This window comes from Sus scrofa, chromosome 10 (genome assembly GCF_000003025.6).
Source record: "Sus scrofa isolate TJ Tabasco breed Duroc chromosome 10, Sscrofa11.1, whole genome shotgun sequence".
In the NCBI taxonomy this organism is placed as follows: Eukaryota; Metazoa; Chordata; class Mammalia; order Artiodactyla; family Suidae; genus Sus; species Sus scrofa.
Window position 1 is genome coordinate 23,320,563 of NC_010452.4, and position 21,478 is coordinate 23,342,040.

The window sequence follows — 21,478 nt, forward strand, 5'->3', positions numbered from 1 at the left end:
TCTCCCCAAGAACTTCCCACATGCAGAATTTTTTCATGTATTTTAACTGTGGCCTTATCAGCACGAAAACCTTCTCACAACCCAGGGATATGCCTGTGAAATCATAGCTTGAGAATTTGATTCAGAGTATTTCCTATTGATGACAAAAACCATTAATTTTAAGGGAAATTTTCGCTTGCTAGTCCTAAAAGAGATTGTAAATTTTTGTTTGTTTTGTTTTAGTTTTTTGTCTTTTTAGGGCCACATCTGAGGCATGTGGAGGTTCCTAGGCTAGGGGTTGAATCCGAGCTACAGCTGCCAGCCTGCACCACAGCCACAGCAACGCTGGATCCCTTAACCCACTGAGCAAAGCCAGGAATCCTGTGTCCTCATGGACATTAGTCAGATTTGTTTCACCGAGCCATGCCGAGAATGCCGAGATTTTCAAGTTTTTGCTGAGAAAAGTTTTATTGTTTCCTAAGTGTTAAAACTGAAGTGTCCGAGTGCCTTTTTCTTCTAGCCCTCCAGCTCATTCCTGACACGTGGTAGGTGTTCATCAGATGTTTGATAAAGTTACGAGTTCATTTGAGAATTTCAAACAAAACACCTGTAATACACTTTTTTCGGGTTGGGAAAAGGAAACGTTGATCATTTGACTGGTATTGATAATGGACATCAGCGCTCTAAACCCAGGCATGTTCAGGTACGTGTTCTTTTCTTGTTATATTTGACTAAAAAGTCAAGTGACTGTTTCTGTGTTTTTAAGGTAAACGAGCACTTGAAAGACATAATGGAACAAGAACAGAAATTGAAAGAACACCACACAGTGGAAGCTCCAGGAGGTCAAAAGGTACGTGTTCCTGCAGGGGGAAAAGGTGCCCTTACGAGCCTCTGTGTTCACGTAGGTGTGTGTTTGGGGTGGTGTTAAGTAGTCGAGTTCATCAAAGGATGTGCTGCTCTTAGCGGTCCCCTGGCAAAGCCTCGTCACAGATGCCCAGTAACCTGGGTGGAGCTAGAGACTCTCATCCCGAGTGAAGTAAGTCAGAAAGACAAAGGCACCTACCGTACGATATCACTTCTATCTGGAATCTAATATATGGCGCAACCAACCTTCCCACAGAAACAAAACTCATGGATTTGGAGAACTGACTTGTGGTTGCCAAGGGCTAGGGGAAGGGGGAGGGAGTGGGGTGGACCAGGAGTCTGGGCTTAATAGATGCCAACTATCGCCTTTGGAGTGGATAAGCAAGGAGACCCTGCTGGGTCGTGCTGGGAACTGTAGTCGCTTGGGATGGAGCATGATAATGTGAGAAAAAGAATGTCTGTCTGTCTGTGTGACTGGCTCACTTGGCTGTACAGCAGAAATTGACAGACCACTGTAAACCAGCTATAATAGAAAAAAATAAAAATCACTACAAAAAATAAATAAAATAAATGCTAAGGAGGTAGACGTGCACAGTGAAGGTTTATCAGATGCTGGTGTTGAGGAAAGATTGTCGGTCACTAGAGCTCAGTTTTCGAGGTCCTTTTGGCAAACGTAATGGTTTTGCCGTCAGTAAAATACATGAAACCGGAAGCAGTCCTCCCGGTATCAGCCTTCTCATGACTTGTATAATAAGACCAGCCTTTAAACTTAAATTCCAGAAGTTAAGTTGTGCACATGGCCATTCTGTGAAGGACCAGAAATGTTAATGTGGTTTTATTCTTTAAAAATTCTTTGAATCGGCTTTAAGAGGTTTCTTCTTTGAAAACGTGTGTGTTTGTTATATACTAAGCCCTAAAGTCTATTTCCTGCAATACAGTGCTTTTAACATCTTTCAAAATGTATTCTAACAAGAGTCCTTTAAACGTGTGGTGTAGCCTTTGAGTTGAGGTATAATTTATATTATTCAAAGATTTTATTTTTCATTTGGATTATTTTAGGTACCTTTACTTGTTTAATTCAGTGAATTTTATTGTCTTTATTCTTGGACAACCATCATCACAACTTAATTTTAGAACATTTCCATCCCAAACCCCAAGCCCATCCCTCCCACGACAGCCTGTTTCCTTGGGTAACCATAAGTTCTTCAAAGTCTGTGAGTCAGTTTCTGTTCCGCAAATAAGTTCACTGTATCCTTTTTTTAGATTCTACATATAAGTCATAGCATATGATGTTTGTGTCTCACTGTCTAACCTCTCTTAGCATGATGATTTCTAGGTCTGTCCATGTTGCTGCAAATACCATTAGTTCATTCCTTTTTCTGGCTGAGTAATATTCCATTGTGTATATGCACCACATCTTCTTGATCCACTCCTCTCTCAACAGACATTTAGGTTGCTTCGGTGTCTTGGCTGTTGTGAATAGTGCTGCAGTGAACACTGGAGTACATGGGTCTTTGTGAGTCATGGTTTTCTCTGGATAGATGCCCAGGAGTGGGATTGCTGGATCAAACAATAATTCTATTTGAGTTTTTTGAGCACTCTCTGTACTCTTTTCCACAGTGGTTGCACCAATTTATGTTCCCACCCACCATGTAAGAGGGTTCCCTTTTCTCCACACCCTCTCCAGCATTTATTGTTTGTAGACTTTTTGATGGTGGCCATCCTGGCTGGTGTGAGGTGGTACCTCATAGTAGTTTTGATTTGCATTTCTGTATAATTGGTGATGTTGAACATCTTTTCATGTGTTTTTTGGCCATCTGTATGTCTTTGGAGAATTGTCTGCTTAGGTCTTCTCCCCATTTTTTTGGTGGAGCTGTTTGTTTTTTTGGTATTGAGCTGCAGGAGGTGTTTATGCATTTTGGAGATCAATCCCTTATCAGGCGCTTCATTTGCAAATACATTCTCCCATTCTGTGGATTGTCTTTTCATTTTGCTTAGGGTTTCTTTTGCTGTGCAAAAACTTGTAAGTTTAATTGGGTCCCATTTGTGTATTTTTTTATCATCATTACTCTAGGAGGTGGATCTGAGAAGATATCCCTGTAGTTTATGTCAGCGTGTTTGGCCTTTGTTGTCCTCGAAGAGTTTTATCGTACCAGTCTTATGTTTAGGTCTTTAATCCATCTTGAGTTTATTTTGGTGTCCGGTGTTAGGGAGTGTTCTCATTCCATTCTTTTCCACGTAGCCGTCCAGCTTTCCCAGCACCACTTCTCGAAGGGCCTGTCCTTTCTCCATGGTGTAAGCACCTCTACGATTATCCAGCACTTCTGTTCATTCTGGGCGAATGTGCTGGTCGTTGATAGTCTGTAAGGAGCAGAGAAAAGCTGAGGGAGAGAGAGGTGGTTTGTGTAACCCTGACCTCGCCAGGGAGGTTCTACAGATGACCACCTGCGGTTTGGGGATCACCAAGGCTTCCCCCAGTTAGCTCACTGCCCAGCTCCCAAACATGCCACCCATGCATGGGTCCTCCTTCCCTGTCGGCCTCCCCCAGCTCTGTCCCCGCTGTGTCCCCCAGCCCCTTCCTGGGGTTTCCCTCCCGTTCCTTTCCCTTCCCACAGGAGCTGAACGCTTTGCCTTGAAGATGGATTTAATCCTTGCCCCCTAACTCCCACCCCCGTCTCTAATCGGGGATAAGGTTAAGCATCATCCTAAGTTATAGGATCTCCATAGAAGGCGTGTTTATTATATATTATGATACAGTTCTGTAGTATTGCGTTCACACTGTGTGCTGAGTAGAATCCAATACACATTGTCCCTATGGGAAAAAACACCATTTGTGTTAGAAACTCAGGACCTCAGGGAAGCAAACCCTGTGGCATCTGGACACAGCTGGGTGCCAGCCCTGACTTCCCCGTGGCACCCGGTCCGTGGGGCTACACGCTAACCTCGCCAGGGCTTGTCAGGTGACGGGTGAATGGGTAAGGGGCTGTGACCCTCTGACATCTCAGGGTTAGTCCACGTTTTTACTTCCAGCACATAGCCTTTCTGCCTTCATTTGCAAGTGAATTCTGTCCTTTTTCTCACTGTTAAACTCTTTGTGAAAATCGGTGTTAATTTCACACAGTCTTACTGCGAAGTTCCTCATGAAGAGACACGCTGCCCCAGCCTGGGCTATGCTATGAAATCACACTCTTAGCTCATGGTGGGATTTTTGGCATTTGAACTGTTTGGTTTGGCTGGAAATATGCTTTTTTTTTTTTGGCTTTTTAGGGCCACACCCCTGACATATGGAGGTTCCCAGGCTAGGGGTCAAATTGGACCTGTAGCTGCTGTCCTACACCACAGCTCACAGCAATGTGGGATCTGAGCTGTGTCTGCAACCTACACCACAGCTCACGGGAACACTGGATCCTTAACCCACTGAACAAGACCTGGGATCGAACCTGCATCCTCATGGGTGCTAGTCAGATTCATTTCCACTGCGCCACGACGGGAACTCCAATCATTTTATTCTTGATTTTCCTTCTTATAACAGTGGAGGTCTTCATCCTTTTCTCCTTTAAGGGAAGAGAGTGGGAAAGAGATCACCATGCCTCCACGCACTGCAGCTCGTGCTAGCTGCAGCCCAGATGCCCAGCAGTGGTGTGGCTGTCACCCACCCACCTGTGCGCGGAGCCCAGGGTGTTCCACCTCTTGTCCTTGTCCAGGGTTCCTCCACTCAGCTTTCACTATTACATCCATCTTCTGGGTGAAATACAGGCTGTGTGGAGGGGCGCTTCACTGTACATTGTCAGTGAATTCAAATTCCAAGGGCATTAAAATTAATGCCGGAATTAAAATTCCAAGAGCATTTCTGTAGGGTCTAGCTAGCAAGACCCTCTGATGATATATTTCTGATTGTTGAACTGGTTGGGGGCTCTGAGAGGAAGGCATTTTAAGTACCGCCAGGTCCTAGGGGAATATTTCATTTAAAGAGTTACTTTCTTTCCAGTTGCTCTTTTTGCTTCCGAGCCTCCTTTTGATTCCAGAGTGTGATGTGTAGATAAATTCCAACAGCAGATAAACAAGTACCTTTTTGGTGTAAGTTGCTTGAGCATTTTATATTTTTATTTGCAAAATCTGGCAGCCCTGCCTTAACAACCTCTAAGCCTTAAAGCCAGTGACCTGCGATGCAACATTTGTTCTCTGAAAGATTCTGTGCAGGAGTTTCTGCTGTGGTGCAGTGAGTTAAGGATCCTGCATTGTCTCTGCAGCAGCTCAGGTCGCTGCTGAGGCACAGGTTCAATCCCCAGCCTGGCACAGTGGGTTAAGAGTCCAGTGCTGTCACAGCCGTGGTGTAGGTCACAGCTATGGCTCAGATTCCATCCCTGGTCTGGGAACTTCCATGTGCCATGGATGGGTACAGCCAAAAAACGAGTTTGAAGTTCCCATTGTGGCTCAGCAGATTAGGAATCCAACTAGTATCCATGAGCATGTGGGTTCGATCCCTGGTCTCACTCAGTGGGTTAAGGATGTTGAGAGGTAACTGACACACAGCATCGTGATTATTGGACTTACAGATGCTGAGGAACAATTGCCGCAGTAAGTTTGGTTATTATCCATCATCTCCTGTAGATAGGCTGTCATTCCTTTTTCCTTAGGTTGATCGCATATGGTCAAAATACCGACCACCAGAGTTACTTGCCCACCTCTTCATTGTAGTTATGTTATTCTTTTCAAATACACTTGGGTTATTGGTTCTGTTTTCTTTTCATGTTTGTTTTTCTTTTTACGGCTACACCTGCAGCATATGGAGGTTCCCAGGCTAGGGGTTGAATCGGAGCTGCAGCTGCTGGCCTATACCACAGCCACAGCAGCTCAGGATCCGAGCTGTCTGTGACCTGCACCACAGCTCACGGCAACGCTGGATCCTTAACCCACTGACCGAGGCCAGGGAGCGAACCTGCGTCCTCACAGACACTGTGTTGTGTCCTTAACCCGCTGAGCCACCACGGAAACGCCTCATTTCCCGTTTTTTGCCCCAGCCTTGTTAATTTAATCTAGTTTTTTGAATATTAGAGCATCATCGTAATTCCAGAATCTGAACTGCACAGAAGGTGGACTCGGGGAAGTCTCCCTCCCCCGTCTCTGCCTCTTCCTCCCCTGACTCCCCACCCACCCTCGCAGGTAACCATTTGGTTTCTCCTTCTTGTGTTTGTTTTTACCCAAGTAAGCACGTATGTATATGTTCTTTTTTCTCCTTTCTAACACAAAATGGAATATGTTGATTCTTTTGCAGTTTGCTCTTTTCATTAACAGTATATCCGGGAAACCACCCCTTAATTATATCCCCAGGGATCTTCCTCTTTTTCACAGCAGCTTTGTACTCCTTTGTGTGTATGTATCGTAGTTTTCTCACCCACTTTTCCATGGACGTTTATGTAGTGTCTATTATCCTGCAATTGCAAATAATGCTAGAGGAGTTCCCATCATGGTGCAGTGGTTAACGAATCCGACTAGGAACCATGAGGTTGTGGGTTCGATCCCTGGCCTTGCTCAGTGGGTTAAGGATCCGGCGTTGCCGTGAGCTGTGGTGTAGGTTGCAGACGCGGCTCGGATCCCGCGTTGCTATGGCTCTGGAGTAGGCCAGTGGCTACGGTTCCGATTCGACCCCTAGCCTGGGAACCTCCATATGCCGCGGAAGCGGCCCTAGAAAAGGCAAAAAGGCCAAAAAAATAAAATAAAATAAAATAATGCTAGCGTTCCCATCGCGGCTCAGCGGTAACCAACCCGACTAGTGTCCATGAAGATGCAGGTTTGATCCCTGGCCTTTCTCAGTGGGTAAAGGATCTGGTGTTGCCGTGAGCTGTGGTGCAGGTCACAGATGGCTCAGATCCTGAGTTGCTGTGGCTGTGGTGTAGGCCGGCCGCTGCAGCTCCAATTCGACCCCTCGCCTGGGATCTTCCATATGCTTTGGGTATGGCCCTAAAAATAAAAATTTTAAAAATTAAAAAATAACAAACAGTTCCCCAGGAATAATGTTATTTATATACTTCTGTATTCTTGGATTTTTGGTGTCAATTCCCTAGAAATTGGATTGCTAGGGTGAAGGGAAAATGCATATGTAGTTTGGTAGCTGGTGCCAGAATCTCCTCCAGAGGGATTTGTGTCATTTTACAGCCCCATCAGCAGCTCATCACAGCTTTGGACCCATAGCAGGGAAGAGAGAGGGAAGAGAGGCTTGCGTCTAAGGCGTCATGAGGTGATAGCGTCACAGCTGTGACTAGACCCTTAAAGGATCCCAACTTTTTGAGGTCTCCAGGGAAGGCACGTCCAATGAGCATCCTCCCAGCAGGGCCTGAGAGCTTCCCGAAGTTCAGGGATTATCCTGGATCCCAGTGACTGTTGATCCCCTGAGGAAGATAGGACTGTTTGGGGAATATTAATGGCACATCCTCAAATGAACCCAATTTTAAGTTGAGCCCACATGTGTGACAGTGGACAGGAGGAATGCTCCGAGTCAGCGCCGTTCCGGAGAATCTGAGCTGCCCAGGTCGGTCCCTGCCATTGATGAGGACTTGGCGAGAAGTTCTCCCTCCACCTGTCGTCCAGGGACTGCTGAAAACTCTTAGCTCTCATCATTACTTACATCTTAAAACAGCATTTGAGGTTGCAGCTTGCCCAGTTCTTCCCTGAAAACCAAAGCAGGCGGAGCTGTGGGTCACTTCAGACGTTGTCACCCTGCAGCCAGAACCTGTGCCGAGGCGGGAGCAGGGCTGCATGGAGGCTGTGGGTGTGCATTTGTGGTGCGTTCACCCTTTCTAGTGGTGTTTCCTTCAGCTCGCCAGGCCATGTGTTTTCCCTGCTCCTGTCGGGTTGCCTTCCAGGGTGATGCGAGCCAGTGGAGAGGCGGGGAGGGCCCAAGTCCCAAGTAGTAAGGAGCTCAAGAATTGGGTATTTCACCAGCAATGCAGACTCACTGGAATCCTGGAGACTCCTCTGCCCATTTCCTGCCTTGAGTAATCCAGATACTTTGTTGTTATCAGTTTCTTTGTGATGGATTCTTCAAGTCTTGAAAACAAGAAAACTCCTGTTTTTGAAATTTCTATTATCTGTTCGGAACCCTGACACATTCTCAGTGGCTTCCTGCTCTTGCACTTTTTGTGGCTATTTAAACTGCAGCTGCCAAAAAACATTTGGTCAAATGAGAGATTAAAATATATGAAACAAAAGTATCACACTTATTTTTCCTGATGCAATAGGAAAAATTGTTTGGAAATATTATCTCTTTGTGGGAAGCTGGTGTTTTCTGATTCTTGAAAGCACCTTATTTATATTCTTTTTCCAAATAATCTTATTTTTACTATTAATTTCTGTGGGAGAAACTTTCCACATAAAAGTTGAATATGAATTTTTAGCTCAGATCCCATTCAGTTTGGTTCACTTCAGCAAGGCTTTATTTAGGGCTGCCAGGAAGCTGTGCTAGGAAATACAGGGATAAACAGTCACAAATTATTAATTCACATTATCTGAAATTAGGGGTTTATTATAGTCATCTCCTTTAAAGACATGGGGCATTATATTCTTTGGGACACCCCTAGATAGTAAAATGAGTAACATTTATATTCTCTTTATGTTAGCAGCTCCTTGCTTTCTTTAGAAACTCTAGTTAAAGATACTAACTGGTAAGAATTGCCGACTATTTTTTTCCCCATTAATTGAAAGAAATTCCTTTTTTTTTTTTTTTTTTTTGCCATTTCTAGGGCCGCTTCCTCGGCACATGGAGGTTCCCAGGCTAGGAATCTAATCGGAGCTGTAACCACCGACCTACACCACAGTCACAGACACACTAGATCTGAGCCGCATCTGCGACCTACACCACAGCTCACAGCAACGCCAGGTCCTTAGCCCACTGAGCGAGGCCAGGGATCGAACCCGCAACCTCATGGTTCCTAGTCGGATTCATTAACCACTGAGCCACGACGGGAACTCCAGAAATTCTTTATCTAGTTGAAGGAAGGGATTCAGTTCTCCTCGCTGTTGGCTTTATGCACGCACTTAGCAACAGTCTTCATTCCTTTCCTTTTGGAAGAATACTGCTTGTCAGACCTGGTCTCCAAATGATTACAAGTTTAATGATAGCACAGCCAGCTCTAGAATCTTTCTCCTCCCTCTTGTGACATAGAGTTATTTTTAATATGATGCATGATTCCAGAACTGGGGAATAGGAGTTCCCGTCATGGCTCAGTGGAAACGAATCCGACGAGGAACCATGAAGTGGCGGGTTCAATCCCAGGCCTCACTCAGTGGGTAAAGGATCCAGCGTCGCCATGAGCTGTGGTGTGGGTTGCAGATGTGGCTCGGATCTGGCGTTGCTATGGCTGTGGCGTAGGCCGGCAGCTGTAGCTCTGATTAGACAGACCCTTAGCCTGGGAACCTCCATAGGCCGCGAGTGTGGCCCTGAAAAGCCGAAACCCCAAAACAACTGGGAAATAAAATTCTTTGCTGCCAAAATGTGTGTATGTCCTGGCTGTCCTGCAGAGGACTGTCGTGGGGGGTGGAGGTCGGGGTCTTTGTCATTAGGAACCTCTATATATTTTAAGCTAAAATTTAAAGTGTTAACATTTTTTAAAATGTCATGAGAACTGTAAGCTTGGAACTCCGTTGTCAGAAGCTTTACTGTCACTTGTTAATTAAAAATAATTCTGATGGATTTTCCCTTCCCTTTTGCTTTTCCCTTTCTTCCTGCTGCTTCCTCTGAAGTCTGCTTCCCAATGGTTTTGGAAACTGGTCCCAGTAAGTCTGCCCGCTTCTTCAGCTGCTCTCCAGACGCGTAGCTGTGCAGTGGTTTGTGTGTGTCTTACTCATACAGTCATCCCTAGAATTCTGTTAGTCACAGGGGGAGAGTATTGGATTTTAAGATATTGTGTCTTAACAGAAAATAGAAAGAATTAAAAAATCTGTCCAGAGGAGTTCCCATTGTGGCTCAGTGGTAACAAATCTGACTAGTCTCCATGAGGACTCAGGTTCCATCCCTGGCCTCGATCAGTGTGTTAAGGATCCAGCATTGCCATGAGCTGTGGTGTAGGTCGCAGACTCGGTTCGGATCCTGCATTGCTGTGGCTGTGGTGTAGGCCAGTGGCCACAGCTCCGATTGGACCCCTAGCCTGGGAACCTCCATATGCCATGGGTGCAACGGTAAAAAAGACAAAAAAAAAAAAAAAAGAAGAAAATCTGTCCAGAGTTTGGATTAGAAACTTTAGAAATAATTTTAAGTGTAAGCTCGTCTGTCAGTATTCATAGACCATTGGTAACTAGGTAATAAGAAAAGGTATGGATATAGATTTGCATTAGTTTTAAATGGTAGTAAAATTGAATGTAAATTGCATGTGTACATTATTACATTTTAAAATCATCTTTTCAAAAGAACCATTTGGCCTCAATTGTAGAGGACACTTTTTGTGTAATAAGTGACACACTGGTATTGGGTTCCTGTCAGTATTGGACCTAAACTGTATTCAGTTCTGGCTTCACTTGAAGAATTGATCTTTCTTTTTTTTTTTTTTTTTTTTAAGAGTTGATCTTTCAGAATGAAATCTGGGGGTTAGACCACTTCAGAAGTATTTTATACCCTCAGAAGCAAAAATAATAACTTAGAGGTATACCATAATGCTGACAGATAGAAATTATGTCTCTTTTAAATGGCAGATCTCTCATTTTGTAGAAGGAGCAGGAACTGTTTCCATGCGGCGGCACGTTCAAGTGTAAAAGACTCTAACTTTCATGAACTGAGAAGGAACTTTTTGGGCCCATGACTTCAAGATTAAAAGTTGGTTTCCCTGCTCCATCTTCTACAGTATGATCTTCAGGAAGATGTTTTGGCATGCCGGTTAGAAATCTCTGACTGTCTGGCCTCAGCGTAGGCATTTACAGCTACAGCCTTATGAAGCTGTGCATGCATGTGTGTGTGTGTGTGTGTGTGTGCATGCGCGTACACACACACACACACACACACACACACACACACACACACTTGGGTAGCGCTACTTGGCAGAGTGCGAGAGAACACAGCCCACGGTTCAGTTCTTGGTTCCCTGACCCTGGGTGCCCAGCTCGGTCCAGGTCAGATTGTGGGCCCAGAGAAGCTGGGGCCTTGGGCGCTACTTCCCGCCCGCTTAGAGGATTTCCAAGAGCAGCCGTGCTGTTTCTTGCAGCCAGGGAACAGGGTGAGGGGCTGGAAGAGGCCCCGGGAAGTTCTCCTTCTCACCCTTCCCCTCCCTCTTTTCCTCTCTTTTCCTGGTTGATTTTTAAGCTTCTGCCAGCAGCACCATGAGGAGGTTGTCTAAAGATTATGTAAAAGTCAGTAATCAATCAAGGAATTTATGTAGCAGTGCATGTGTGTGATTTTTGTGAGTAAAGGTACTCTGAGCTTTGCACATAGCATCGATACAGACGTGTAGTCTGCACTGATTCTTAAGAACAAGCTCCTTGGAAGATCTTTGCAAGGAAGTGTGGGCTTGTTCTCGGGCAGCCAGCAAGAGGGAAGGAGTGATGATGTCGCCTCATTACAGTGGACACCTTTCTGGGGATGTCTGACTTCACTGCCACATAGTAAACCTCCTTCAATAAATTATTTTTCTATTTTTATTCTCACGAAAGTATGATATTTCGTCATTGTACTTTAATTATGAAATAGAAAGATGACCAATTTAGAGGGAGCGAGAAGAAATGTTAGTTTTGATTACTCAAAAAGACCTCTACTTAAATATCAGTAACCACTATAACTGTAAATTTTGCGAACAAAATACTTGGATGCCCATCTTCATCGAACCTTCCAGTGTGACTTTTCTGGGCTGGAGGAGGGCTAGTGGCTGATAACAGCTGACCTCTGTACCTGCTTGCCGTGTGTCTGGGGTGTGCATCGCGCTGTGTGTGCCCGGGGTGTGCATCATACTGTGTGTGTCCAGGGTGTGCATTGCGCTGTGTGTGTCTGGGGTGTGCATTGGGCTGTGTGCACATGGAGTGTGCATCGCGCTGTGTGTCCTCCGTCTTGCTGGGAAGGAGGTACTCTCTGATTCACAGATGGGGAAACTGAGAAGTAGGCTTTCGGTAGCTTGTCCAGGATCACAGAGCTAAGAAGTGGCAGAAGCAGGACTCGAGCCTGGACATCTGACCCGAGAGCTTGTTCCCTTAGCCTCCGAGTTTTGCAGCACGTCTTGTTTTTAGAGGACTGTCTTACACACATGTATCCGGTCACACCAACCAATCTTTAAAAAAACCTGAAGTTTCTTTTTTTCTGAGAGCAGAGATCCTATACTTGCTCTGTTACTAATTCATGGGACCTCAGCGGGGAGGGTTTTTTTTGGCTTCACAGTTGTGGCGCTCTGTCTGCATCCTCGTAACCTTCAGAAGCCAGAACACTCCTCGGGGTGTTGTTATTCCAGTGGCCCGCAGCCCCTTGCTCAGCACCGGGTTTCCTTTCTGCTCTTCTCAACCCGCCCCCCCCCCCACCGCTGCGGCCACTCCTGCGAGTCTTTCTGCCGCTGTTCCGTTCGCTGGCGCTTCCCCTGTGAGAACGTGCTGTCTAGATTGGGTCTCACATGAAAGTGCACGAACTTCAGCGTCTGCGGAAGAGCGGGACTGATGCTTTGGGTACCGAATATTCAGGATCCGTTTTTTGATGCTTCCGCGTTGAGGTTTTTAGGCTCAAAGAACGTCACGTGGATGAGCAGTGTGATGTCATAGTGAGTCCTTAGCCTCAGAACCCCGTGCTGCTGGGAAACAAGGGCTGGCGGTAAATGTTTAGAAGGAGGGGGGTTGTGAGTCGTGGTCCTTCTCCTCGACATGCGCTCTGTCACCGTGCATGAGAGCCCCGGTCCAGTCTTGCCGGTGTGCAGTTTAGTCTTTACTTACGGTCGTCTCTCTTCTTGTGCTGCAGGCCCGTTACAGGAAGGAGCAGGCGTTGCTTAAGCAACTGCCTTGCATCCCGCTGGTGGAAAACTTGCTGAAGGACGGTGCGGACGGCTGCGCCTTAGCTGCTCTCATTCATTTTTACTGTCCTGATGCTGTCAGGTTAGAGGGTAAGCGCTCCCTTGAAATGCTGCTCAACTGTGAGTACGTGGCCGCAGAGACTTAAAACAACAGTGTTTGATAAGTAACAGAGACTTTTTTAAAAAGAGCATTTGTGGGAGTTCCCATCGTGGCTCAGTGGTTAACGAATCCGACCAGCATCCATGAGGGTGCAGGTTCGATCCCTGCGTTGCCGTGAGCTGTGGTGTAGGTCGCAGACTCGGCTCAGATCCAGCATAGGCTGAAGGCTGCAGGAGGCTCCGATTCAACCCCTAGCCTGGGAACCTCTATATGCTTCGGGTGCAGCCCTAAAAAGACAAAGAAAAGCAGAGCATTTACATATGATTCTGAGGAAGGCAGTTGAAGGAAGGAGGGTGTGGTTCCCAAGTCTTTCTGTGTAATGAGCACATTTACACGTGTGTGTGTGTGTGTGTGAGAGAGACACAGATTCTCCGTAGTCGTAGTTGTGTATTTGCATTGTTACTAATTGCAAAATGGACGTGAAGTGTGTATTAGCAAAACTAACCCTTGCTCTTTTCCCGTCTGAAGATATTTGCTTGAAAGAAACCATGTCTTTGGCTGACAGCCTGTATAACCTGCAGCTGATTCAGGAGTTCTGCCGAGAGTACCTGAACCAGTGCTGCCACTTCACCCTGGAAGACATGCTCTACGCCGCTTCCTCCATCAAGGTGCCAAGTCATTCCCGCAGCCTCCCCTGTGCTTCACGCTTGTTGCAGAAACATATAACTTGATGCGTAAACAGTCTAGCAGCTTGAAGTTAACAGAATTAACTAATTTCGGTAGAAAGGACTTTTGGAAAAAGTTTTTAATTTTCCTGCTGATTTTGTGGTTGGGGATTGCTTATGTGCATATGCTATTAGCTATGGGTTCCTTTTACAGCTCAGGCTGCATTTGGTCACAGGGCAGAACGAATCTGCTGTCCTGAGGTGGTCAGCAGAGTAGTGGGTGAGCCATAAGCGCTTCTGGTTCCTGGATGGACGCTGAGGTGTGGTGCGAGCTGGACCTGTGGCTGCCTTGGCCTGCGGGTGGGGACGGTGGACTGTCTGGGAAGAAGGGTCCTCAGAGCCACAGGGTCCCAGAACTGGGGGCACAACCTCAGGAAAGAAAGAGGGGAGGAAATATTAAAATTGTCTGGAAGTGAACCTTTTCAAAAGTAATTCCTTTTAGGAGTTTCTATCGTGGCTCAGTGGTTAATGAACCTGACTAGTAACCACGAGGACGTGGGTTTGATCCCTGGCCTCGGTCAGTGGGTTAAGGATCTGGCATTGCCGTGAGCTGTGGTGTAGGTTGAAGACACGGCTCAGACCCCACATTGCTGTGGCTGTGGCGTGGGCCGGCAGCTACAGCTCTGATTGGATCCCTAGCCTGGGAACCTCCATATGCTGCAGGGGCGGCCCTAAAAAGACCAAAAAAAAAAAGTGCACAATGGATGTACAGGGATTGTTCGTGGTGGCGAATAGTTGGAAACAGTTCATCTTATAGGGACGTTAGTAAAACGTTTTATAATAGAGTTGAGCTGCTTGAAGGAAGGAAGCAGAGGTGTTCTTATAACAGAAATCACACCAAGACGTCATGAAGCGCAGCAGGCAAGCAGCACACATTACATGTAACACGTAATTTACATGTATTTGAAAATCCTTTTTCTGTGTGTGTGCAGATCTACACACACTCATAGATGCACGGGAAAAGGTCTATAGCGAGACAAACACAAAACTCTTAACCATGGTGTCTTCTTAGTGCAGCATTGGGATTGGGGGGAGCAGTTAATGTCTACTCTTCCTTTTTATTCTCTGTTCTGTATGTTTGTCTTCTTCGATGCAATTTAAGATACTGTTTAAGAAGGTTAATATATAGCTGCATGACAGACTGTCTTAACTAAAAGGAGGAAAGAAGAGCTTTTAAATTCATTTGGTGTCATTCCTGGAATATGGTGACAGATGTGCTGCTGTTTAATCACCGTCAGTTCAGAAAGAAACTGTCTTCATAAACTTCGGTCCCTGGGAAATTTTTCTCACTGTGCTGACATCTTGTGGCCAAACAGTGCAGTTACATCTTTAGGACATTACTTCCTGAGGGGCTTATAATAGATTTTTTTCCAGCTTCCTTGAGATGTAACCGATACACAGCATCATCTGAGTTTAAGGTGTACAGTGTGTTGACCTGATAGGCATGTTTTGCAAGATTATTTTCACCATGGAGTTAACAGAATTACCCCATCACATCGCAGAATTACCGTTTCCTTGTGAACGCTTAAGGTCTGCTCTTTGACCGTTTCCAAGTATATAATACAGCATCACTAATGGAATTTCTTAGATCCTCTAAAACTTACTTTTTAATTGAGAGTTTGTGCCCCCCCTTTCCCCACCCAGTCCCTGGTCACTACACTGCTCTCCGTCTCCGGGAGTGTGACTTTCTTAGACTCCGCCTGCAAGGGAGGCGGTGCAGTGTTTGTGGTCAGCTCCCTGCCAGACCTCACTTAGCATGATGCCCTCAGGTCCACCTCCATCTAGTTGGCGTCTCAGAGCCAGTAACTCACAGATATTTGAATGTCCCCAGCTTAGTCGGGGTGAGAAAGCAGAGTGGGTGACCTCGGAGCCTTTGGGCCTTGAAGTTGTTCTGCATTAACGGGGAAGAGGGAGGTGCCTGGCACTGCAGAGCGTTTCCAGGGGTCACTTTGAAAACCAAAATTAGTGTGAAATAAGACCTCACTCAGCAGATGTCGCTCAATAGCAACAATTTCAATAGATGCCAGGTCCCCAGAGTTTAGAAGGTATGATCTGACCTTAATTATATAAACAGATTTTGTATGGGGCAGTTTTTTAAACTTACTGAATGCCTATAATTAAAATAACTCTTCATGTTTATAGTTTTTAAATGCACTTGGCAGTATAAACCTGTAGTGGAAATGTGCTTTTGAAGACCTGCATGTTCCTTTCATTTTAAGCCATTTAAAAAATTATTCGAGGAGTTCCCACTGTGACACACTGGGTTAAGAACCCCACTGCAGCAGCTCAGAGGCGCAGGTTCAGTCCCCAGCATGGCACCATGGGTTAAAGGATCTGGCGTGGCCACAGCTATGGCTCGGATTCAGTCCCTGGGCTGGGAACTCCATGTGCCGTGGGTGCGGCCATAAAAAAAAAAAATTATTCACATTTTCAAATAGAATTAATAAAAGGCAAATGACATTATTGACTTATCCTGAGTAACTTTTTAAAATCAGGTGGCTCTATCAAATTGTCTAAATAACGTTTTTGTTATGTTTCGAAATGAAGAACTGGCCGGTACCAATCCAGAGGTGTGTGCTTTAGCACCTGCTGTGTGTGCTGTTGCGTTTAGCATCGCCAAGCACATGGAGAAAATGCTCTTCAACTAGACACCTGGTGATGTCTTGAAGAAGTTTCTTCCAGACCTGGAAAGATCTTACTTTGTTTAAGGCGAACACCGCTGTCTGGGTCTGAGCCGTTCCAGCTGTGGAAGAAGAGCGCCTTGTGTGCTGTCAGATCCTGCACAGCCGGCGGCGCTGAGCCTCCGCGTGAGCAGCAGAGTAGATGGGCAGAGAGGGCTGCGTGGTTGTGCGTGTCTTCTGTCCTAGATGTAGTCGCTAGAGTAGACGTTACTCGGTGAAGAGTGATCGCTGCTGCAGGCTGTGTTTTCACAGGGAGAGCAGTCCCGAGTCCTGCTTGTCGCCGCCTCCTGGTCCGGCTGCTCCTAACTGCTCTCGTCCCTGTCTCACTGCCGTAGAGTAACTACTTGGTGTTCATGGCCGAGCTCTTCTGGTGGTTCGAAGTCGTGAAGCCCTCCTTCGTCCAGCCGCGCGTGCTTCGTCCACACGGAGGTGATCTGCGCTCCCACCACCAACGCGGAAAGTTGATGCAGCCTCACCGGGTTATTCTTGTAGAGGGAAGCCTGTTACTGCCTCATGTGCCAGCTGGTAGCCTTGATACACTCTGCATCTTTAGTATCGGAAGCCACCAAGGTCTCTGGGAGAGACGGAGGCTGCAGGAGGAAGAGGAGGTGGCCCGAGGGGCCCCGAATCCCAAGGCTGGGCTTGTGGGGCTTTTTAGCTTTAACTTTGTCCCACTTTCTTTGAGCATCTTCTGCCCCCATCCCTAGCTTTCGTTCCTTGTTAGTTTTAACATTATTACCCAGAAGCCACTCAAATTATGGCTTTTGAATTATGTAATTTGAGTTTGCTGTTCATCCATAACGAGGCTCGTGTGTATGTTTTTAAGCCTAGGGTGCTTGTGAGTATTCCACTCTCATGATCCGTTATTGCACATGGTAAGATCACTAGTCAGAATCACAGAGGTGAGTTGCTCTGAAGGCCTCTGGAAATAAAGAGCCACACAAAAAAATCTTGCTATGGCTTCTCTAGAGTAAGACAAATTTTCCATTGGCTTCTGCTATAAAACCAGGGGTTTATCTCTATAGGAAAAAACAATTCCAGTGACAAGTCTGGCCACGCTAGAGAGCTGTCCCCAGCCTAACTGGCCAGCACAGAGCACCACCGCATGGCCCATCTAGCTCGGTACTTCCCTTGGCTCCACATCTTTCCTGTTTCCCCTTGTGTCTCCCCCACCCCCCAAAAAATATTAAAGAAGAGAAGGAGACAGGGAGGGCTGGGGGAGGCATCCACTCCAGTGGATCCACTCCACTCCAGAGCCTCAGCCCTCGTGGCCCAGGCCGAGTTCTGTGAACTACTCGGCAATGGGTGTCTAACCAGCTCGGGCCCCTCGCTTGAGGCAGGGGCTGGGCAGCGAGTCATTTTGTGACAAGGCACATTTGGAGAAGACTGGAGACCCTGCCTGAGCCCACTCAGTAAAGCCAGATGTCCTTAGTGGTTACCAGAACCAGTATCTGTACAACTTTTTACTGCTGCCATGGAGTTTTCGTAGATACTGTTTCGTATGAAGCCCACTATTCAGAGTACTCAATAGCTGTTCCGTTAGGTCTCAAAGACAGGAAAAAAATGAGACTTATGTACAAAGATGTACATTTTACAGTGGGATTAATTATCAGCCCATGAAATTGTCTCTGATTACAAAATACCAACTATTTCATAGATGGAAAAGTGACCATGTGTGACTGAAGTTCCAGGAAAGTTTTATTAGAATTAGACACCCACCTGCTTTTATTTTAAATGTCTGCATCTATCTCACATTAAGCCTTTTTTTTCCCTCCCAGTCAGCCTGAATTAAGTAAGTGTATTTTCTAAGCCAGAGCACTTCAAAAAGAATTTAAAGAAAATACGTCCTTTTGAAAATTATTTAAGGCATTCCCGTTATGGCTCAGCAGGTGAAGAACTCAACATAGTGTCCGCGAGCACGCGGGTTCGATCCCTGACCTCGCTCAGTGGGTTAAGGATCCAGCGTTGCCACAGGTGTGCTGTAGGTCACAGACATAGCTCGCATCTGGTGTGGCTGTGGCTGTGGCGTACATAGGCTGGCACCTGCAGCTCCTGTTCAACCCCTAGCCCGGGAATTTCCATATGCTAAAAAGGAAAAAAAAAATTATTTAAGAAAACTAAATACACTGCAATTTCTCTGTAAGTAATAAGGAAGATTGAGAGACATTTATTGGTGGTTCAGAACTCTTGAAATAACCTGGGAAACATGCTGAGTATGTGACTCTGAGGGTTTCCTCTCTCGTAGCAGAACCTGTGGATGGTTTGCCATCGGCCCCCGTGGCGAGCACCTCCCTGGACAGCTCTGGCCTCGCACCCAGGTAATCCACAGTGTCCGTTCCACACGCTGACAAAATCAGACTTTATCCCCTTAGCGCATTCGACTTTTCATTTGGGTTTTGAACTAAGGGTTTCATTAACTTTCCCTATTAAAGCCTGTTTTTCATGTCAGCAGTGTAATCGAAATTTGCAGTGAAATGAATGTTTTATAAATAGGCTTGTATGAATCACACTGAAAAGGAAGAATATATTCTAAGTCGTCAGCCTGAAACTGATCTTCTGCTGTGTAACTTGTTTATACCTGAGATTATATAATGCTTAAAGAGAAGTAACTCTTAGGCCTCAGGGACATTTTTAAATCTTATTTGGATTTTTTAATTTTTTAATATTTTTGTAAATTTTTAAGGCGGTTTTCAATGCTGGATTTTTTTTTTTTTTTTTTGGTGCTGGTTACTATAATTATTGAGAAATGACAATGAGATGTTTATTGTCATGTTGAATCTTTATCTAATGCCTTAGTGCCTAATATCAGGAACTGAATTGAAAACAAACATATTAGGATAACCCTGGCTTCTGAACCAGTTATGTGATAGAGACATTAACTTGTTTAAAATGTGAAAAGGGGAGTTCCCGTCGTGGCGCAGTGGTTAACGAATCCAACTAGGAACCATGAGGTTGCGGGTTCGATCCCTGCCCTTGCTCAGTGGGTTAACGATCCAGCGTTGCCGTGAGCTGTGGTGTAGGTTGCAGACGCGGCTCAGATCCTGCGTTGCTGTGTCTCTGGCGTAGGCCGGCGGCTACAGCTCTGATTTGACCCCTAGCCTGGGAACCTCCATATGCTGCGGGAGCGGCCCACAGAAATAGCAAAAAGACAAAAAAGACCAAAAAAAAAAAAAAAAAAAAATGTGAAAAGGCAGATCCTGTGAGCAGCTTTTAATGTGAATTCATTAGAACCTAAAACATATGTTGACTCTGGACTCCCCAGTTTATCTGAATTTTTTTTTTTTTTTTTTTTTTTTTTTTTTTAGTGTAAAGCAGATGTATCTTGTGGGGTTTTTTAAGAAATTCAAGCAGGTCTGTTACAAAATACATTTAAAAAATCATGAATAAGAAATTGAAGGTACTTTTTGCGTGACTTCTCAGTTTAACCTAAAAATGCGACCTTGTGCTGGTGCTGTCACCTGCTCCTCTCTGCTCTGTGCTAACGGGTGGGCACAGAAGCACTACAGCTCTTACCGCCCCTGCAGGGCTTCTTAGCGCTGTGTGCGTCTGGTCTCGGAAACTTGCCTGAGGGATAGGAAAGCGCTGTCCTCCCCTCGCCCTCTGACTTACTCCTGTCGCCTCCATCAGGGCTTCTGTTGGGTAACGGGCTCCTGGACGTGCCGTGGAGGGGCCGCCCCGGGAGCCTCTCCAGCTTACCCTCCGGGAAACCTGTCTACACCCTGTCTCCTTGGCCTTCCCGGAGCTGCTTGTGTAGTGACAGCTCCATCCTTGAAAATGTAGAAGACACTTGATCGTCAAGGTCGTTAACTCTCATACTATTAAATCTTTTAAACCTCTGAAACCTGCCACTTAAAAGATGAGGTTAGGAGTTCCCATCGTGGCGCAGCGGAAATGAATCCGACTAGGAACCATGAGGTTTCAGGTTCGATCCCTGGCCTCATTCAGTGAGTTAAGGATCCGTTGTTGCCGTGAGCTGTGGTGTAGGTCGCAGACAAGGCTCGGATCCTGCATTGCTGTGGCTATGGTGTAGGTGGGCGGCTACAGCGCCGATTCAACCCCTAGCCTGGGAAGCCCCATCTGCTGCGGGTGCAGCCCTGAAAAGACTAGGTTATTCCATAATTGTTACTTCTAGGAACTGCATGGACAACCTTCCACGTCTCTGACGCTGGAACTGCCTTCAGAGCCTCTGGAACACTCGTCTCTTCTCTGCCTCTCGGAGGTCTGAGTGGCTGCCCTTTTCCCACTGTCCCAGCAGAGGGACCTGCCGCAGCCAGATGGGGATCTCAGTCCTTTCCTTGGAGGGTTGCTGTGCCATCCTCTCTTTTCTGAGTTTCCCTGTGGTCCATTTGTAGTTAGTTCTCCTTTTGTAGAATTTCTGCCCTTCCTGAGAATAATGCAGTCACATCTACAGGTGCTATTGCACTTAAACAGTGATCTTAGGAGGAGAAAAGCCAAAGGGAGCAAACAGCAAAGCAGGACGTTTCTAGCGGCTGCCCCGCACACTTGCTGTGAGCCTGTCGGGGTGACGCCACTTCCGAGTCCTCTGGATGTGGAAGGAGGGCAGTGAGCACAGTTGAGCCGTTACTTGGGGAGGGAGAACGGCGGGGACGTATGTTAATAAGCCATGTCTCTCCAGGGCCATCTTCACCGTAGACAGAGACCATGGAGAAGGGGGAGGTGATGGAGCAGCGTGGGTGCCCCTCTCCCTGTCAGTCCTCGGACGGAGCAATGGCAGGTCGGGAGGCACACAGAAGCAGACACAGCTCTGCGGGGTCTCCAGGGTGTGCTGCTTTGGGAAAGCTCATGAATTCAGCTTTCGTTGCATAGTAAGACCCCAGTATTGGGGTTTACCTCTGCAGCCCTAGTTGGCATACTCATGATCACAGGTGGCACTGCCGAGAGGTCGCTGAGAAGCCCCTGCATCCCCTCCCCATTGTAGTCCCACCCAGTGGGTGGGTTGCTTACCACGCCTGCTGCAGGACAGACTTGAAACTCAGAAAAAGAGGCTAAATTCGGGCCCAGTGTCCCCATAATTTGGAACTAGGCTCATCCCCCACATGAATTGGAATAGGGTGGGATTGAGTAGAGGAAGCGACAGGACACACAAACCCCAGCAGGCACTGGGTGCCGCTCCCTGAGCCGGGAGGCGCCAGGCTCTTACAA

At 46.4% G+C, this 21,478-nt stretch overlaps 1 protein-coding gene across 1 annotated transcript in view; it reads left to right on the forward strand.

The window, feature by feature from the left end:
* CAMSAP2 (calmodulin regulated spectrin associated protein family member 2) overlaps window positions 1-21,478 on the forward strand; it is an 84,866-nt gene that overhangs the window by 45,261 nt on the left and 18,127 nt on the right. Inside the window, 6 exon segments of the mRNA XM_021064501.1 lie at window positions 746-829; window positions 9,583-9,615; window positions 12,758-12,899; window positions 13,438-13,577; window positions 16,651-16,744; window positions 18,561-18,633. Of these exon segments, the coding sequence (XP_020920160.1) occupies window positions 746-829; window positions 9,583-9,615; window positions 12,758-12,899; window positions 13,438-13,577; window positions 16,651-16,744; window positions 18,561-18,633 (566 nt within the window).